Raw genomic sequence first — 13,997 nt, 5'->3', positions numbered from 1 at the left:
CTCGGTAGAATTAGCTTGATCAATTAGGATGAGTCTTTGTTGAGTGCGCAGTGAAGAAATTGAGTCTATGAGCTGAAATTCATAATTATACGTGGTGTTCTCTATAAATGTGACATACCCGATGCTACTTGACTTGAACCAACACCACTGTAATATCGTCCTCTTTACCGCCAAGGTAGTTTTGACCCGTTAACTTCAGCAACTCCTGAGCAAAAGAACTGGGGAAGTTGGGGTCCTTACTGACTTTGACCACTTCATCAACAAATCTCTTGGCTATACTGTCGAGGTTGGGGGTTCCGGTGGCGAATTGGTCCTTCAAAAACACTTCAATGTCGCCAGGAACAACATTGTCAGAAACGCCATCGGTGGCAAACATCACGATATCGCCTTGCTGCAATTGCCAGCTATATTCATCCGCCATGCCCGGGTTGTCGATAATGTAACGGCGCCCCTCCCGTTCTGCTTGACGAATAATATGCTTGGGAATTTTGGCAAGTTGGTAAGGGGTGTTGAAGTTGTGAGTTTGGAATTTACTTTCCTCAACAAGCTTAAAATCCCGAAACACGGCACACCAAGAATCACCCAAATTAGCCACTCTAAGCTCACGAGTAGGTGTCAACACTCCAAGACACGCGGTTGTTCCACCGATCTCCACTTTGGGCAGCGACATCACGGCATCGAATGCCAGCTGTAGAAGCAGCTTAGGAGTGACATCTCCTGATGACGATTCAAATGCCAGCTTCATTTGAGCACAAAGCTCGCGCGATATAGCCGACGAATCGTACCCGGCTTCCGACCACCCACCAACACCATCAGCCACGCCACAAGCGACAAACCCTTGGTTTTCGTGTGACACAAACAAGTTGTCCTCGCCGCTTTCGCTGTAGGTGCGCTCGGTATTACCCTTTTGCTGCTTGGCGAAAAGGTTTTGCCCTTGTTCCTCTCGGTCCTTCGGCTGAAACGCAACCGATATATTGTAGTTGGTAAAACCCAGATGGATACTGTCATAGTTTCCCAGCTGCGCTGCAGTGGCGCTGAGATTTGGTCCGCCTTTTTGACCGGAGGATGTCCAACTGGTGAACGAGAACCGCCTCACGGGGGTAGTGCCAGCTTTGGAGGCCGAGGTAGCAATCGACAGCCCATACTTCAACGAGCCGGTGAACGCACGCTTACCTATCAACAGAATCATCACCATCGCTAGGGCAATGAATAGAACTGCTCGACCAAACATTTTTTTACGCGCCGTATAGATTAGTGCTGAGATAGGCCACAGACCACGAATCACAAAACAAAGCGTGTCAATGGAGACAAGGTAATTTTATATGCTGCCCGTGTTGTGATTTACAATGTTTTCGGCGTGTCTGTGTTTGCGTTCCACCCATTCACGTATCGTTTAGAGATTGTATGGACGGATATTACGTTGTAAATAAGTGTGGTATCGACGTTTGCGAGATAACTTAAAATTTTGCATTTAAATTGAAATCATGGACTACCCATGATTTTCGAGACAATATTGATAAAATCATTTTACTTTGATGTGAATTCAGCGCATCAGCTTTTACAGACCGTTACTCCACAAATTTCATGTGTTTACATGTTGGGCTCGCTAAAGATGTTTCTCGGTACTGGTAGCAAGTGTTGACGGTATGAGGCATCCGAGAAGTCCGGTGCGAGAACTACGTATGCTGACGAAACTATACAACACTGTGAAACCCCACTTGTTACACTACTGATGCAATTTTCAGCACTGGAGTGATCGGTTTATGTTATCGGCTTTAACGTAGGGAACCACTTTTGGCTGGTTATACCAAAGAAATGCCTGCATACAGCCGCACACACAAATAATGCCACAGCCAATGAGTGCTCGCAGTGGCACCACCAGGCTTGAAAAAAATCTTTCCAGGTACCTTATCCGCATACAATGTCGGTCAACTTCAACGTGTTGAGATACTCTCTCTTTGGCGCTGGTATCGTCTACGGTGCCGTGCACAGATACAACATTGAATCGGCCGAAGCCAGAGAACAAGCCGCCGCTGAATGGAAGAAGGAAGAAAAGTTGATTGCCGAAGCCAAGGCTAAGTGGGCCAAGTTGCACCCTCCCAAGGCTGCCCAATCGTCGTCGAAGGGCTCAATCAACTGGGAAGACCCCAACCTCGACTTCGGTGCCGCTATTGAATCGTTGGTGGCCAAGTTGGACTAATCGGACGGCACACGTTGTGTAAATATAGAATTTGGTTTGGTTAATAAAACGTATCAGGAAACAACCATCTTGTGTAGGGAATAGAGTTAGCCCGCCAGCATCAGCGTCGGCTTTTTTACTACTTCCAGGTATCTTTTTCATCCGTCAGACAATCCGCGGTCGTTGTCTTAAGGTTATGTTCTCCGGCGCGCGGGGAGAAACTTTGCCCCACACTCGATGTCGAAAGTGAATGACAGAGCACTCCCGTTCGCTGACGCTGCAACTATCGTTCGAGCCAACCAGAAGGACGCGTACTTTGAGTCTTCGCTCAGAACACACATCAGTGACGTGCTCTCGTTGATCATGGGTAATCGATTTGTCAATTTGTTCCCAGAGGAAATCTCGGTGGCGGCAAAGGGGTTGTACTTGGGACTCACCACTTTACTAGGTGCCCGTACACTTGGTGAAGAGTACGTTGACTTGCTTTACGTACTGAGGCTGGGGCGTCGTTTGCCTCGATTCGTTCAACGACTCGGCTTCGTCTTGCTGTACGCCCTCTTTCCTTATGTTGCTCTGCAATGGCTCAAGCGTATGAAGCTTAAGTATGAATTGGCCCAGGAGAAGGACGGTGGGCGTACGGCGCCATGGGCGGTGCGCTATTTCAGCAGCTACAAAGCGGCTTTGGATGCATTGATGAACTTACATATTGCCATCTTCTATTTCGATGGACTGTTTTACCAGCTTTCCAAGAGAATCTTTGGTTTACGTTACGCTCTTGGTCACAACCGTGACATGAGTCAATTGCAACGTGTTGGCAACTACTCATTACTTGGTGCGATCATTTTACTCCAATTCATGCTCAAGGGATTGATGAAACTCAAAGAGCTCAACGACAAATGGGCCAAGGAGCGGCGCCAACGCCGAGGTGAGGTTGTCGAAGATGACGAACACAAAGACTACCTGACTGTCTCCGATATCGAGCAACTCAAGTCAGTTCGTAAAGTTGTCATCGATTTGAATGACCCGAACCAGCTTCCGTATATCCCAGAAGGATCACGCGACTGCTTATTCTGCATGACACCCATGGAAAACCCCACCGCTGCTTTATGTGGCCATATGTTTTGCTGGACGTGTATCACGGATTGGTTAAAGGAGAATACCGAATGTCCCTTGTGCCGGCAACATTGTTTAGAACAGAACTTGCTTCCCTTGAGATGAATGCTATATAATCTACAAGTGTTGCTCTCATGAATGTACGACCGTAACGAACAGCTCATTATTGATAAATTTCCTCGTATTAATCACACAATAACGTCCATCCTATGACTCATACGGAAGTGTTGAAGTACCCAATGGGCTACAATGAATTCAAATGGACGTCAAAATTTGAAACACGTATTTGCATAGATATATTTATATGCCTTACTACTTGGACCCTTGAATTCGACATCAACAGAGATTTCGTGTCGCACACATTGAAAAAATCAGACCGCGGAAGAGCACAACACAACCGATGAGTCTACGAGGGTACTCACTTCCCCTTTCCAACGATGACGCCCAAGCCAAACGGGATGATGACTACGACAGCAAACTCAAGCCTAAGAGTCGTTATGGGGCATCGCTGGGGTTCTTGAACACATTGCGTGCGGCTCAACATAAGTTGATCTACTTGGCTAGCCGATACAAGTTGATTACGCTCGCGGTGATCCTCTTGGTATTCTTGCTGCAATTCACCTCGCTCGAAGTACCTTTCCTCCCGTCACTCTTCAAGTCGAATGACCCCAAAGTGGTGATTATTTTGGCTGCCAACGAAGGAGGTGGGGTTCTTAAATGGAAACTGCCCCAAGAGTGGCTGGTAGAGCGGTCTCTGATTGCCAACAAGAAACAGTACGCCAAGAAACATGGATATGCCCTTACTATCAAGGACATGACGATAAAGAAGCGTTACTCGCATGAGTGGCGTGAACTGTGGGAGAAAGTGGACATCTTGAAGCAAACTATGCGGCAGTACCCCAAAACGGAGTGGTTTTGGTGGTTGGATTTGCACACGTATATTATGGAGCCTCAAATTTCTCTTGAAGCCCACTTTCTCAACAACTTAGAGAACCTGACCTATCGGTCCCTTGAAACGTTCAACCCATTGCTGTTGCCGGTGGATACCCCATACACTGACTACACATCTCCAATTGACTTAATCATTACCCAAGACTGCGGCGGTTTCAACTTAGGCTCATTTCTTATGAGACGCCTGGATTGGAGTGAAATGTTGTTAGACATGTGGTGGGATCCGGCCATGTATGAGCAGATGCATATGAAATGGGAACACAAAGAGCAGGATGCTTTGGAAACGTTATACACCACGCAACCCTGGATTCGGGAGCGTGTCGGGTTTTTGCCATTGCGCAAAATTAACGCCTTCCCTCCGGGTGCTTGTTCCGAACAAGCTGACGACCCTCAATTCTTTTTCAAGAATAATGACTTTGTTGTTAATATGGCTGGCTGTGAGTATGGACGTGACTGCTGGAAGGAAATGGAGCACTACAAGGCTTTGTCGAAGCTGCTCCACAAGCCATGGTGGAAATTATGGTAGACGAATTGTGCAATAAATATAGAGGATATACGGTTTATTTTAACTACGACAGCTCTACGATGGTGTTCCAATTACTCTCAAATTTTCATGTTGCTGTTTTATCGCAATCATTTAACGAAACCACCCATGTCACCCCCTTGGCAACGTTTGAAGACTCCCAGTAATGGAAATAATTGAGCTGATGAAGTTTGATCAATTTTAGCTCAGAATAGCTTGTTGTGTGTTATATCGCAAAGTGAAGCATATTTTCCCGCAACCATTCGATACAAGTCCCCCACAATTTGGTTGATGCAATCTAGAGGATGGAGAAAAACGCAAGCATCAATTTCTTCAAACCAGGACTAATCAAATATCACTTCGAATTTTATACAACAGTAATTAAGTTATTTGAAAATCTTTCCTTTCTCCACGACCGCGTTGAAACGCGTGCGCATTTTCATCCGGCCTTTTTTTACCACTACCAACTAGTCACCATGGACCTCGACGGTATGGGCGACAACTTCTGGTTCAACGACAGTGCCTTCTCCACTGGTAATGGTGCTGGGAACTCTGGAGTAAGTAGCGTGAACCAGTCTGACGACTTTTTAACGCTATTCGATCATCCAGGACAAAGTGGAGGGGCACCGCCTCTGAACCAGGCACCAGCGCCTCCTCAACACCCACCACAACCACCACAACCGCCACAACAGCCGCAACAGTTCATGAGCCCTCAAATGTTTTCCCAGCCTCCACCCCAACAGAATCGGGGTCAAGGGCCGGTGCCAATGGGCGTGTCGCCGGCGGGGCAGCCGCAGCAAGGAATGAGTCCTCAAATGTTCGACCAAATGAAGCTGGACCAATTTCAACGGATGCGCCAGCTGATAATTCAACAAAAGATTATGCAGCAACTGTCACTGCCTCAAGGACAGCACCTGCCTAATCTCAACCATGGCGCCCCTCAAGGTATGACTCCACAACCACAAGCTCAAGCGCAGGCTCGGCTACGCAACATGGATATGGGGGGTCAGATGGAAAACAATCAAAGCCAACTGAGAGCAACTCTGTTACTGGCCCTGGGGACACCTCAAATGGGACATCAACCCCCGCCAATGGTCCCCAACCAACTGTTTAATCAGCAACAGCAACAACAGAACCAATTTAACAACCCAATGGTGAACCAAGGTCAATTCCAACCACAAATGCAACGCGGGAAGCCTCAACCTCAATCGTCAATGCCACCTCAACAAGTGCGGCAACAATTGTCTCATGGCTCACAAAACCCCCCTCCAAACGCCCCACTGGGTCAAGCACCTTCTCAGAATCCTAAAGCGGATTTACAAAGACTGTGTGATATTTTCCTTAGGGTGCTTCAAGAATTTCATCAACTGAGAGGTACTAATATTCCTCCATTGGTCATCAACAACAAGACCATCAACTTGTTTTGGCTCCACTTTTTGTGCAATAAATTTGGTGGAAGTCGCGAGCTTATGGCTTATATCAACAACCCACAAGCTCTGCAGCAACAAATGCTGCCATGGCTCCTGATGGCGAAACACTTGGGTATTCTTGAAGGCCTTAATTTACTGGATGCCCATGTAAGAGGACAAATTGAACGTGAGTTAGCTAACATTTTTGTGAAATATTTGTTGCCGTATGAACAGGCTCTCAAAACTCCTGAAGGTCACAGGGAAATCAAGCAGAGAATGATGCAGGTGACTCAACAATTTCAACAAAGAGACCGCGAGCGTCAACAGCAACAACAGCAACCTCAGCAACAACAACAGCCACAACAACAGCAGCAGCCACAACAACAGCAGCAGCCTCAACATCATCAACAGCAGCAGCACTCACAACAGCAGCAGCACTCACAACAGCCTCACCTCCAGAACCAGAGCTCAACTGCCAGTCTTCCTCAGAACCCACAAAAGTTTAATTCCCCATACAATCAACACCAACCACCGCCATCTATGGGGCAAAGTCCGAGCATGCATCAACTGCCTCAAATTCTGCTGGAACCTACCCCCCAAAACCGCAAACCACTGAGAGTTCTGAATCCTTCCCAAGTGGGTTCACCAGCTATGTCTCCTTTTGTTCAGAATCAGCTTCTGAGAGCGAACCTGGTGGTTCAACCACCTCCACTGGCTCCTCAGCCGTTACAGGGTTTCCGTCCTGGACTGAGTCAAGCAGTGGGACCATCGGTCGCGTCGTCGGTACCTGGATCAGCGCCAGCACCAGCACCTCATTCAGCACCTGTCGTGGTAAAGCGGTCAAGAGAGGTAGATTTTGACACTGGTAGCGATGAAGTCACGTTGCTCAAAAACTACCGCCCTCTCAAGCGTAAAGTTGAAACTTATGGTGGTGTTCCGGCCCGTGAGCTTTCTCAAATCGGTCTGGACCTCGAGTTAGCAAAGCCGGTGTACTTATTTGCTCCTGAGTTGGGGACTATCAACATACACGCCTTAACTATGAGTCTCAAATGTTATGAGGGCATCAAGCTGCTGGAAACGTTCAGTGCTCTCAACACACTTTTGGTCATAACTTCTGATGGCAATTATTCTTTTGTTGCTGATGATGCGCCTGAATTGATTGATACGTTAGCGCAAACTGGGTTGAAGATCTTGAAGACTTTGATTGAGGGTCAGAAAGTGTGGAACAATTCATCTGAAGATGTGGACGACGAGTTGGCCACTAATGATCCTGTTGACAACATATTCCGAAAATACGTTCCGACGGGACCACCGAAGGAGGATATAGGCATTGTTGTTGATTCCCTCACAGGGGAAGTTGTTGAAGATAGTGACGACGAACTTGACATGTTCGAATCTGTTACTGCAAATACTACTCCGAACACTGTTGGAACTGAGACACCTAACCCACCAGTGACCAAATTTGGCATCCCCGATTATCTCACAACCTTACACGAGTTCCATGCCGAAAACAAGCATCACTTCTCGAAAGTCCAGACTCGGTCCCCGATGGACAACCAAATCATGCTTGTCGATCATTTGGTCACCATCTCGATGATTTTCCGTAATTTGACTCATGTTGATTGTAACAAGCCGACAATTGGGGCCAGCAGTCTATTCAAGGATTTCTATTTCGAATTCATTGCTCAATTAGGCATTCAAGATCTTTCGAAGTTTGTCTTCCATCGAAAGAGACTTTGTTTACTCAAGGACTGTGTTGTGATTCTCAGTAATGTTGCACACGTCTTAGATTTGAGGCTGATGAGGGAGGCGTTCCTTGTGTACGCTCTTGTGGCTCTGTTTGGTCCCGACTTAACCCAAGACAAATGGAAAATTAACCCGGCGCTGTTAGGTACATATCTCTACCTTCCCTATGGTGTGGATGGGTTCGCTAAGTTGTTAGTTAGGGAACCTCACAATAGACTGTTATTTGAAGCAGTGCTTACAGGGCTGTTGTCTTTGAGTTCCCTGGCCAACTACATGAATACCAAGCCGTTTGTGGTGGAAAAGGCTGACGTTGAAAGTACTAGAGAGCTTGCAGTTGCGTACTTTGATGGAGACAAAAAGTGTTTCGAACAGGGCGAATTGTTGACGAGGGCTTTCCGGTTAGTAATGCTGTTAGTGCCCATTGACAACCACAATATTGAATTTTCAAAATTGGTGTTCGCGAGAGCACTGACTTTGGCACAAGCATTATTTGCCGCCAAGTTGTTGATCGATTTGGTGAAGCCAACCGAGCCACAAGAACAAGGCACCCTGGCGTTGACGTCGGTGGTGCTGCCACTCCTTCCGATTAAATGGTTGCTATACAACCAACAAGTTTTGTTGGGAAACTTTGCTCGTCTTCTGTTGGCCCTTCTTACGGATCTGCTCAAGTATGCTCGTGAATCCAACGACAATCGTTTGGTCACACTCATCTTACATAAGCTGTTGACGGTGGTAAACCTGTTAGTGGCTAACCTTGTTGCAAACCGTGACGAGTTAGAGCAAAGTGAGTACTGGGCTGAGCTTGAACCTTTGGTGAAGGGCGTACAAAAATTGGCTCGTAACCGCCCTGATACACATATGTCGCTCGACACATTTATGACTCCCCAAATTGATCTGCTGGTAAGAAAGGAGACGTTGCGGCTTTATAATTTAATGACAGCTCTATGCTGAAAGATCTGGGATAAGCCAAACTACACAATGATGACGTTAATATTGTATTACTATCAAACTATAAATGATCCATTTATTTAACTGTTTTGTAGCACGCGCAAGATTTTCCAACTAGAGAAGACCCAATTTCTCCATGCGAACGTGGACTGCGTTACGGTGGGCTTCAAGTCCTTCCACTTCCGCCAAGGTCATCACTGCTTTACCGATCAGATTCAATCCCTCCTCGGTGACATCTTGAGCAGTAATAAACTTTTGGAATGTGGCAGTATTCACACCAGAATATTGACGGGCATAACCGTACGTGGGCAAGGTGTGGTTGGTCCCCGAGGAGTAATCACCACACGATTCGGGCAGCAAAGCACCCACAAACACGGACCCAGCATTTTCAATTTTGGAGGGCACAAACTTTTGAGCATTCTCAATTTGAAGAATCAAGTGCTCAGGAGCATATCTATTCAGCACTTCGAATGCTTGTTCATAGGAGTCGGTCAAAAGAGTGAACGAGTGAGCCAACGACTTGGCAACAATATCCTTTCTAGGCAATACGGCAGCTTGTCTAGAGACGGCTTCTTGAAATTCGGCGATTTTCTTCAGTGAGAGCGACACACCAACAAGAATTACTTGGGAGTCCACACCATGTTCAGCTTGAGACAAAAGATCCAGGGCAACGAAGTCAGCGTCGGCATCCTCGTCAGCAATGACCAACACTTCCGAAGGACCGGCGGGCATGTCAATTGAACACAAGGCTTGAGTGTCGTTTTGCACGTACATTTTAGCCGCCGTGACGAATTGGTTACCCGGGCCAAGAATTTTGTCACACTTAAGGACCAGCTCAGTACCATAGGCCATAGCGGTAACAGCTTGAGCACCACCGGCCATAACAATTGCCTTGGCACCCAATTTGTGAGCAACGTACACCACTTCAGGAGTTAACTTGCCAGTGGCACGTGAGGGGGGCGAGGCAAAAATGATGTTGCGACAGCCAGCGACCTTAGCGGGGACACCAAGCATCATGGCAGTCAGGGGAAGCACAGCAGTACCGCCAGGCACGTACAAACCAACATTTTCAATGGGTTTCGCAAACCGAGAGCACTTGACACCAGGGCAAGTTTCCACAGTCATCATCTCTTCCTTAGGCAATTGAGCCGCGTGGAATTTCTCAATGTTAGCAATCGAAATGTCGATGGCTTTTTTCATGTCATCAGAAATTTGCATCATGTCCTCAGGGAACGGTGCCTTCAAAACGGGAGTGTCCAAAGTCACACCATCAAACTTAGCGGTAAGCTCAAGGAGAGCCTTGTCGCCATTTTGCTTGACATTGTTGATAATGGGAAGAACGAGTTTCATGATATCCAGAGTCTTTTGTACGGGTCTGGTGAGAGCACGTTCAATAGTCGCCTTATCAGCCAGATTGTAGTCGATAACTTCGATGTGGTAAGGGTCTTCATTATCCTTCTGCTCCTGTTTGGTCTCTTCTTTCTTTGCTTCGTATTGAGGCTTGGCATCACCCTTTCTTCTGGTCACCTTGAGAGATTTAATGTCAAGATTCTTTTCGATGTCCGCTAACAGCACTCCGTACTTGGTACACCAAGTAAGAATAAAGTACAATAAGTCAGCCGCCTCCCAAGCAATTTCAGCCTTGTCGTTTTGTTTACCAGCGTCAATGAGCTCGTCAAGTTCTTCCTTGAGCTTAGCCACAAGTAAAGCGTCATCGTTGAACAATCTTGCGGTGTAAGAACCCTCGGGAGCACTTACCTTGCGTTGGCTCAAGAGATTACTAAGCTTCCTGATACCACCACCCACAGCAGCGTCCGCTTCAGCCAATTGTCTGTCGCCAAAGCACGAGTAATCGCTGGAGTTGTGGCAGAAACCGTAGCCTGACTTCGGAGTGACAACGAACTTGACCACATCATTGTCGCAGTCCTTTGAAAGACTCAAAAGCTGTTGAGTAGCACCCAGAGTTGCTCCCTTGTACCAGAGTTCATTGGGACGTTTGCGCAGCTGGTAAACACCACTTTTCAGGGAAATCAGCTCGTGAATCGAGGCAATAGAGGAGTACACAACACCAAGGCACACACCTTCGGGGTCGGTAACCAAAGTTGTGTACAAATTATCGGGTCTATCAGTGGTGAGTGTCAGAGTGAACACTTCACCAACATTGACCTTCAGAGTATCTTTCGGGTTGGTAGTGAGAACAGTTACCGGGACCAAAGAAATGAAGCCCTTCTTGGCCACTTCGTTGAGCTGCTCCTGCTTGGCATCGGTGCCGAATTCCACATACTTGCGGTCATTCCCGTCGGGGGCTTTGGATGTGTCAGTCACCAAGTCCTCGCCCACCACGATTACTCTGGAGACGGGGAAACCAGAAGCCTTTTCCTTGTCATCGACAATTACTTGAGCGACACCCAAGTTCAATACTTTGGTGACATCAGCCTCCTCAGCTTGACGAAGATCAATAATCACATTGACTCGGGGAAAGTTCTGGATAAAGTGCTTGTTGTAGTTGTCGGTGGCTTTGAACGGAAGCACCACCGTGCCACAGAGTGAAAACTCTTCAACATCCTGGACCGTGTTACACACGGGGACCACGGGAAAGGTCATATTGGATAAAGTCTGGGGTTCTAAAGTTTTTCGATCAGTTCGCACTGACTCTGACTCATCCTCTGATGTGCGCTTCATACCAAGAATACATAATCGCTGGGCTACATTATCTATAGCACAGGTTGTTTAGTAGCTGTAACATAAAATCTAACTAGACTTTTGAGAATGTGTTTTTCGTTTGGTGTAGTGTGTGCAAGTCCATAGCCGTAAGGGGACCGAGATTTTGTTATATGTACCGGTTGATAGCCGCGGCTAAAATAATGTATTACCGTTTTCAGCATCCCAGCCGTTGACTTGACACAAGAACGGTCTTATGAAAAATCAAAAGTGCTGACCAGTATCATTTCGAACGTCATGTCATTTGCTCATATATTCGTTACTATTTAAAAATTAAATTCATTGCGGAATTGGTTGAGGTCCATTCCGGGCTTAACCTTTTCCAACAAATCACGGCGGTCCATGGCGATGAAAGCTCGCTTCAACGTTTCGGTAAGTGCCGTCAGTTGGTTGTGGCTAAGACCAGGGGAGTCACTGCCACCTTCGACTTGATGCATAGCTAAACCACTTAACAAGTGTTCAGCAGCTTCCTTGTAACAACCAATGTTGATGCACGAGACACCCAAGTTGTACCGAGCACGCACAAATGCGGGCTTCAATTCGAGAGCCTTAAAGTAGGCGTCCACAGCCTCCTCAGAACGGTTGGAGTTCGCAAGCGACGCACCCAAACGGTTCCACAAGATGGGATCATCGGGACGGATGGAAAGAGCTGCGCGGAAACAGTCGATAGTCTTGTCGAAGTCTTCGTTGGCGTAGAACAACACACCCAAACCCATTTGGACATCAGCATCCATGTTGGCCCCATCCGGCAGTAATTGAGCCGCCTGTAGAAACAATTCGGTCACACGCTTATTAATGGTAAACCGGTCCTCGTCGGTGATAGCCGGGTTCTGTTGACGAGCCCGCTCGGAGATTTGAGGGTATTTGGTGGAGATCCAACGTTCCAAAGTCGCAAAAGCAGCATTGTCATAGCCTTCATTGATGTAAGAAATGGCCAAAGTCATCAATGCCGCCGAGTTCTCAGGGGCAAGCTCGAGACATTTTTCAAGAGCCAGAATACCAGCGATTTCCTTTTCGTTTTGAGTTTGAACTTCACCCAACTTGAGCCAAGCGTCAACGTGTTCAGGGTTCCGTTGGATAGCAGCTTCAAACGCAAGAGCGGCTTCCGACAACTTAGCACCGTTTTCCATAAGTTGCAACCCAATCTCGTAAGGGTCGGCGTCTTGGGGAAGGTCCATGAATTGGTTCTGGCTTTTCTCTTCAAACAGGTATTCACCGAAGTTAGCTCTGGTACCGGCGAAGCGAGCGAAGTCCCGCTCCCATTGGCTCATGTTAGGGGGCAAGCCTTCGACTTGAGTCTTCTTGAATTCTTCGTATTGTTGAGTAATGAAATCGTTCTCAATTGCTTCGGAGTTGAGCCCATCCCACACTTCTTGGAAGGTGGCTTGGTACTTGTCGTCCACAATCAAGTCATCAGCCTTCTCTTCCTGAACATCAGCTTCCTTAGTGGTGGCTTCAGCCTCCTTTTCAAGGTTTTCGATTTCCTTAAACTGGTTATCCCAGTCAACTTGTTGTTCCTGATTCACCGGTTGCTGCTGCATTTGATTCGACTGCATGGGGCCACCGGCCATTTGCATACCCATACCCATGCCCATGCCCATACCCATCATGGGGCGGTAGCCACCCATGGTGGACATCGAGGCTGAGGGAGCAGCTACAGGCTGTTGGAGTTGAGGCAGTTGGTGGGCGAAATCTTGGGCCCAGTTGGAGTTTGCAGTGACGGGAGCAGCGTTTTGAGCCATAGGCGACGCTTGAATGGGACTAGGCGAGTGGGCTTGGAATTCAGCACCCCAGCTTTGCTGGTTTTGCGGAGCCCCCTTGGAGATCATGTTGAGCTCATGACGCATAGGTTGGAATTGAAACGCTTGACCGGGAGAACCACCGCCCATGAACTGCTCCATGTTTTGGCGGTTCTGCTGGTTCATCATATTCTCCAGTTTGAACCCCCCTTGTTGCATCATGGGGCCTTGAGCCACTTGTCTCTGAAGCGACCGGTCCTGCTGGGAGTGTTTGTTGAGCTGAGCAATCACATTGTTGTTGGCCGAACATTCGGCACCGCCTCCGACAAACGACATTATGGTTGGGATATCGCTAGTAGTAGGAGAAGCTTAGAGCCGATGGATAGGTTTTTGCTGCTAGCTTATGGGTGGGGCGCGGCGAGTTTTTAAAGTCTCATTTTTTCGCCGCCGTTAGTCAAAAGAGAGTGATCCGCGGGAGGGGGAGGGGCAAGATTAGAAATACAAAATTGACAGTTTCTTTCAATGTACTATGTGATTAGCACAGTATTCAGCTTATGATTACATCAGTACAATGAGCTAGACAGAAATCGTTAGAGTTCCATAGCTAAATGGTTTTTCATCGATCGGTTTCTGGAGCCGCCACTTCGGGGTTCCCCACAATATGGAAA

General features: G+C 47.4%; 7 protein-coding genes across 7 annotated transcripts; 4 read left to right on the top strand and 3 right to left on the bottom strand. All coding sequences in view use genetic code 12, as the record gives it.

The window, feature by feature from the left end:
- Positions 1 to 124: 124 nt before the first annotated feature.
- PTC7 (type 2C protein phosphatase) lies at positions 125 to 1,195 on the bottom strand (the record flags this gene model as incomplete). The annotated part of the gene is made up of 1 exon (XM_034157970.1): positions 125 to 1,195. The coding sequence occupies one exon, from the start codon at positions 1,193 to 1,195 to the stop codon at positions 125 to 127; it is 1,071 nt and encodes a 356-aa protein (XP_034010434.1).
- A 726-nt stretch (positions 1,196 to 1,921) lies between these two features.
- Positions 1,922 to 2,200, top strand: DIURU_005031 (F1F0 ATP synthase subunit e; the record flags this gene model as incomplete). Its single annotated transcript, XM_034157969.1, has 1 exon — positions 1,922 to 2,200. One exon carries the CDS (start codon positions 1,922 to 1,924, stop codon positions 2,198 to 2,200), a length of 279 nt encoding a protein of 92 aa, XP_034010433.1.
- A 216-nt stretch (positions 2,201 to 2,416) lies between these two features.
- On the top strand, positions 2,417 to 3,397 carry DIURU_005030 (ubiquitin-protein ligase peroxin 10; the record flags this gene model as incomplete). The annotated part of the gene is made up of 1 exon (XM_034157968.1): positions 2,417 to 3,397. The coding sequence occupies one exon, from the start codon at positions 2,417 to 2,419 to the stop codon at positions 3,395 to 3,397; it is 981 nt and encodes a 326-aa protein (XP_034010432.1).
- A 295-nt stretch (positions 3,398 to 3,692) lies between these two features.
- Positions 3,693 to 4,769, top strand: MNN10 (alpha-1,6-mannosyltransferase; the record flags this gene model as incomplete). Its single annotated transcript, XM_034157966.1, has 1 exon — positions 3,693 to 4,769. One exon carries the CDS (start codon positions 3,693 to 3,695, stop codon positions 4,767 to 4,769), a length of 1,077 nt encoding a protein of 358 aa, XP_034010431.1.
- A 473-nt stretch (positions 4,770 to 5,242) lies between these two features.
- On the top strand, positions 5,243 to 8,872 carry SWI1 (Swi1p; the record flags this gene model as incomplete). Its single annotated transcript, XM_034157965.1, has 1 exon — positions 5,243 to 8,872. The coding sequence occupies one exon, from the start codon at positions 5,243 to 5,245 to the stop codon at positions 8,870 to 8,872; it is 3,630 nt and encodes a 1,209-aa protein (XP_034010430.1).
- Positions 8,873 to 8,983: 111 nt separating this feature from the next.
- On the bottom strand, positions 8,984 to 11,473 carry HIS4 (trifunctional histidinol dehydrogenase/phosphoribosyl-AMP cyclohydrolase/phosphoribosyl-ATP diphosphatase; the record flags this gene model as incomplete). The annotated part of the gene is made up of 1 exon (XM_034157964.1): positions 8,984 to 11,473. The coding sequence occupies one exon, from the start codon at positions 11,471 to 11,473 to the stop codon at positions 8,984 to 8,986; it is 2,490 nt and encodes an 829-aa protein (XP_034010429.1).
- A 383-nt stretch (positions 11,474 to 11,856) lies between these two features.
- PEX5 (Pex5p) lies at positions 11,857 to 13,665 on the bottom strand (the record flags this gene model as incomplete). The annotated part of the gene is made up of 1 exon (XM_034157963.1): positions 11,857 to 13,665. The coding sequence occupies one exon, from the start codon at positions 13,663 to 13,665 to the stop codon at positions 11,857 to 11,859; it is 1,809 nt and encodes a 602-aa protein (XP_034010428.1).
- Positions 13,666 to 13,997: the final 332 nt, after the last annotated feature.

This window comes from Diutina rugosa (genome assembly GCF_008704595.1).
Source record: "Diutina rugosa strain CBS 613 chromosome Unknown scaffold2_size729309, whole genome shotgun sequence".
Taxonomy (NCBI): Eukaryota; Fungi; Ascomycota; class Pichiomycetes; order Serinales; family Debaryomycetaceae; genus Diutina; species Diutina rugosa.
The sequence above is the reverse complement of the archived record's forward strand: the minus strand, read 5'-3'. Positions and strand labels throughout refer to the sequence as shown.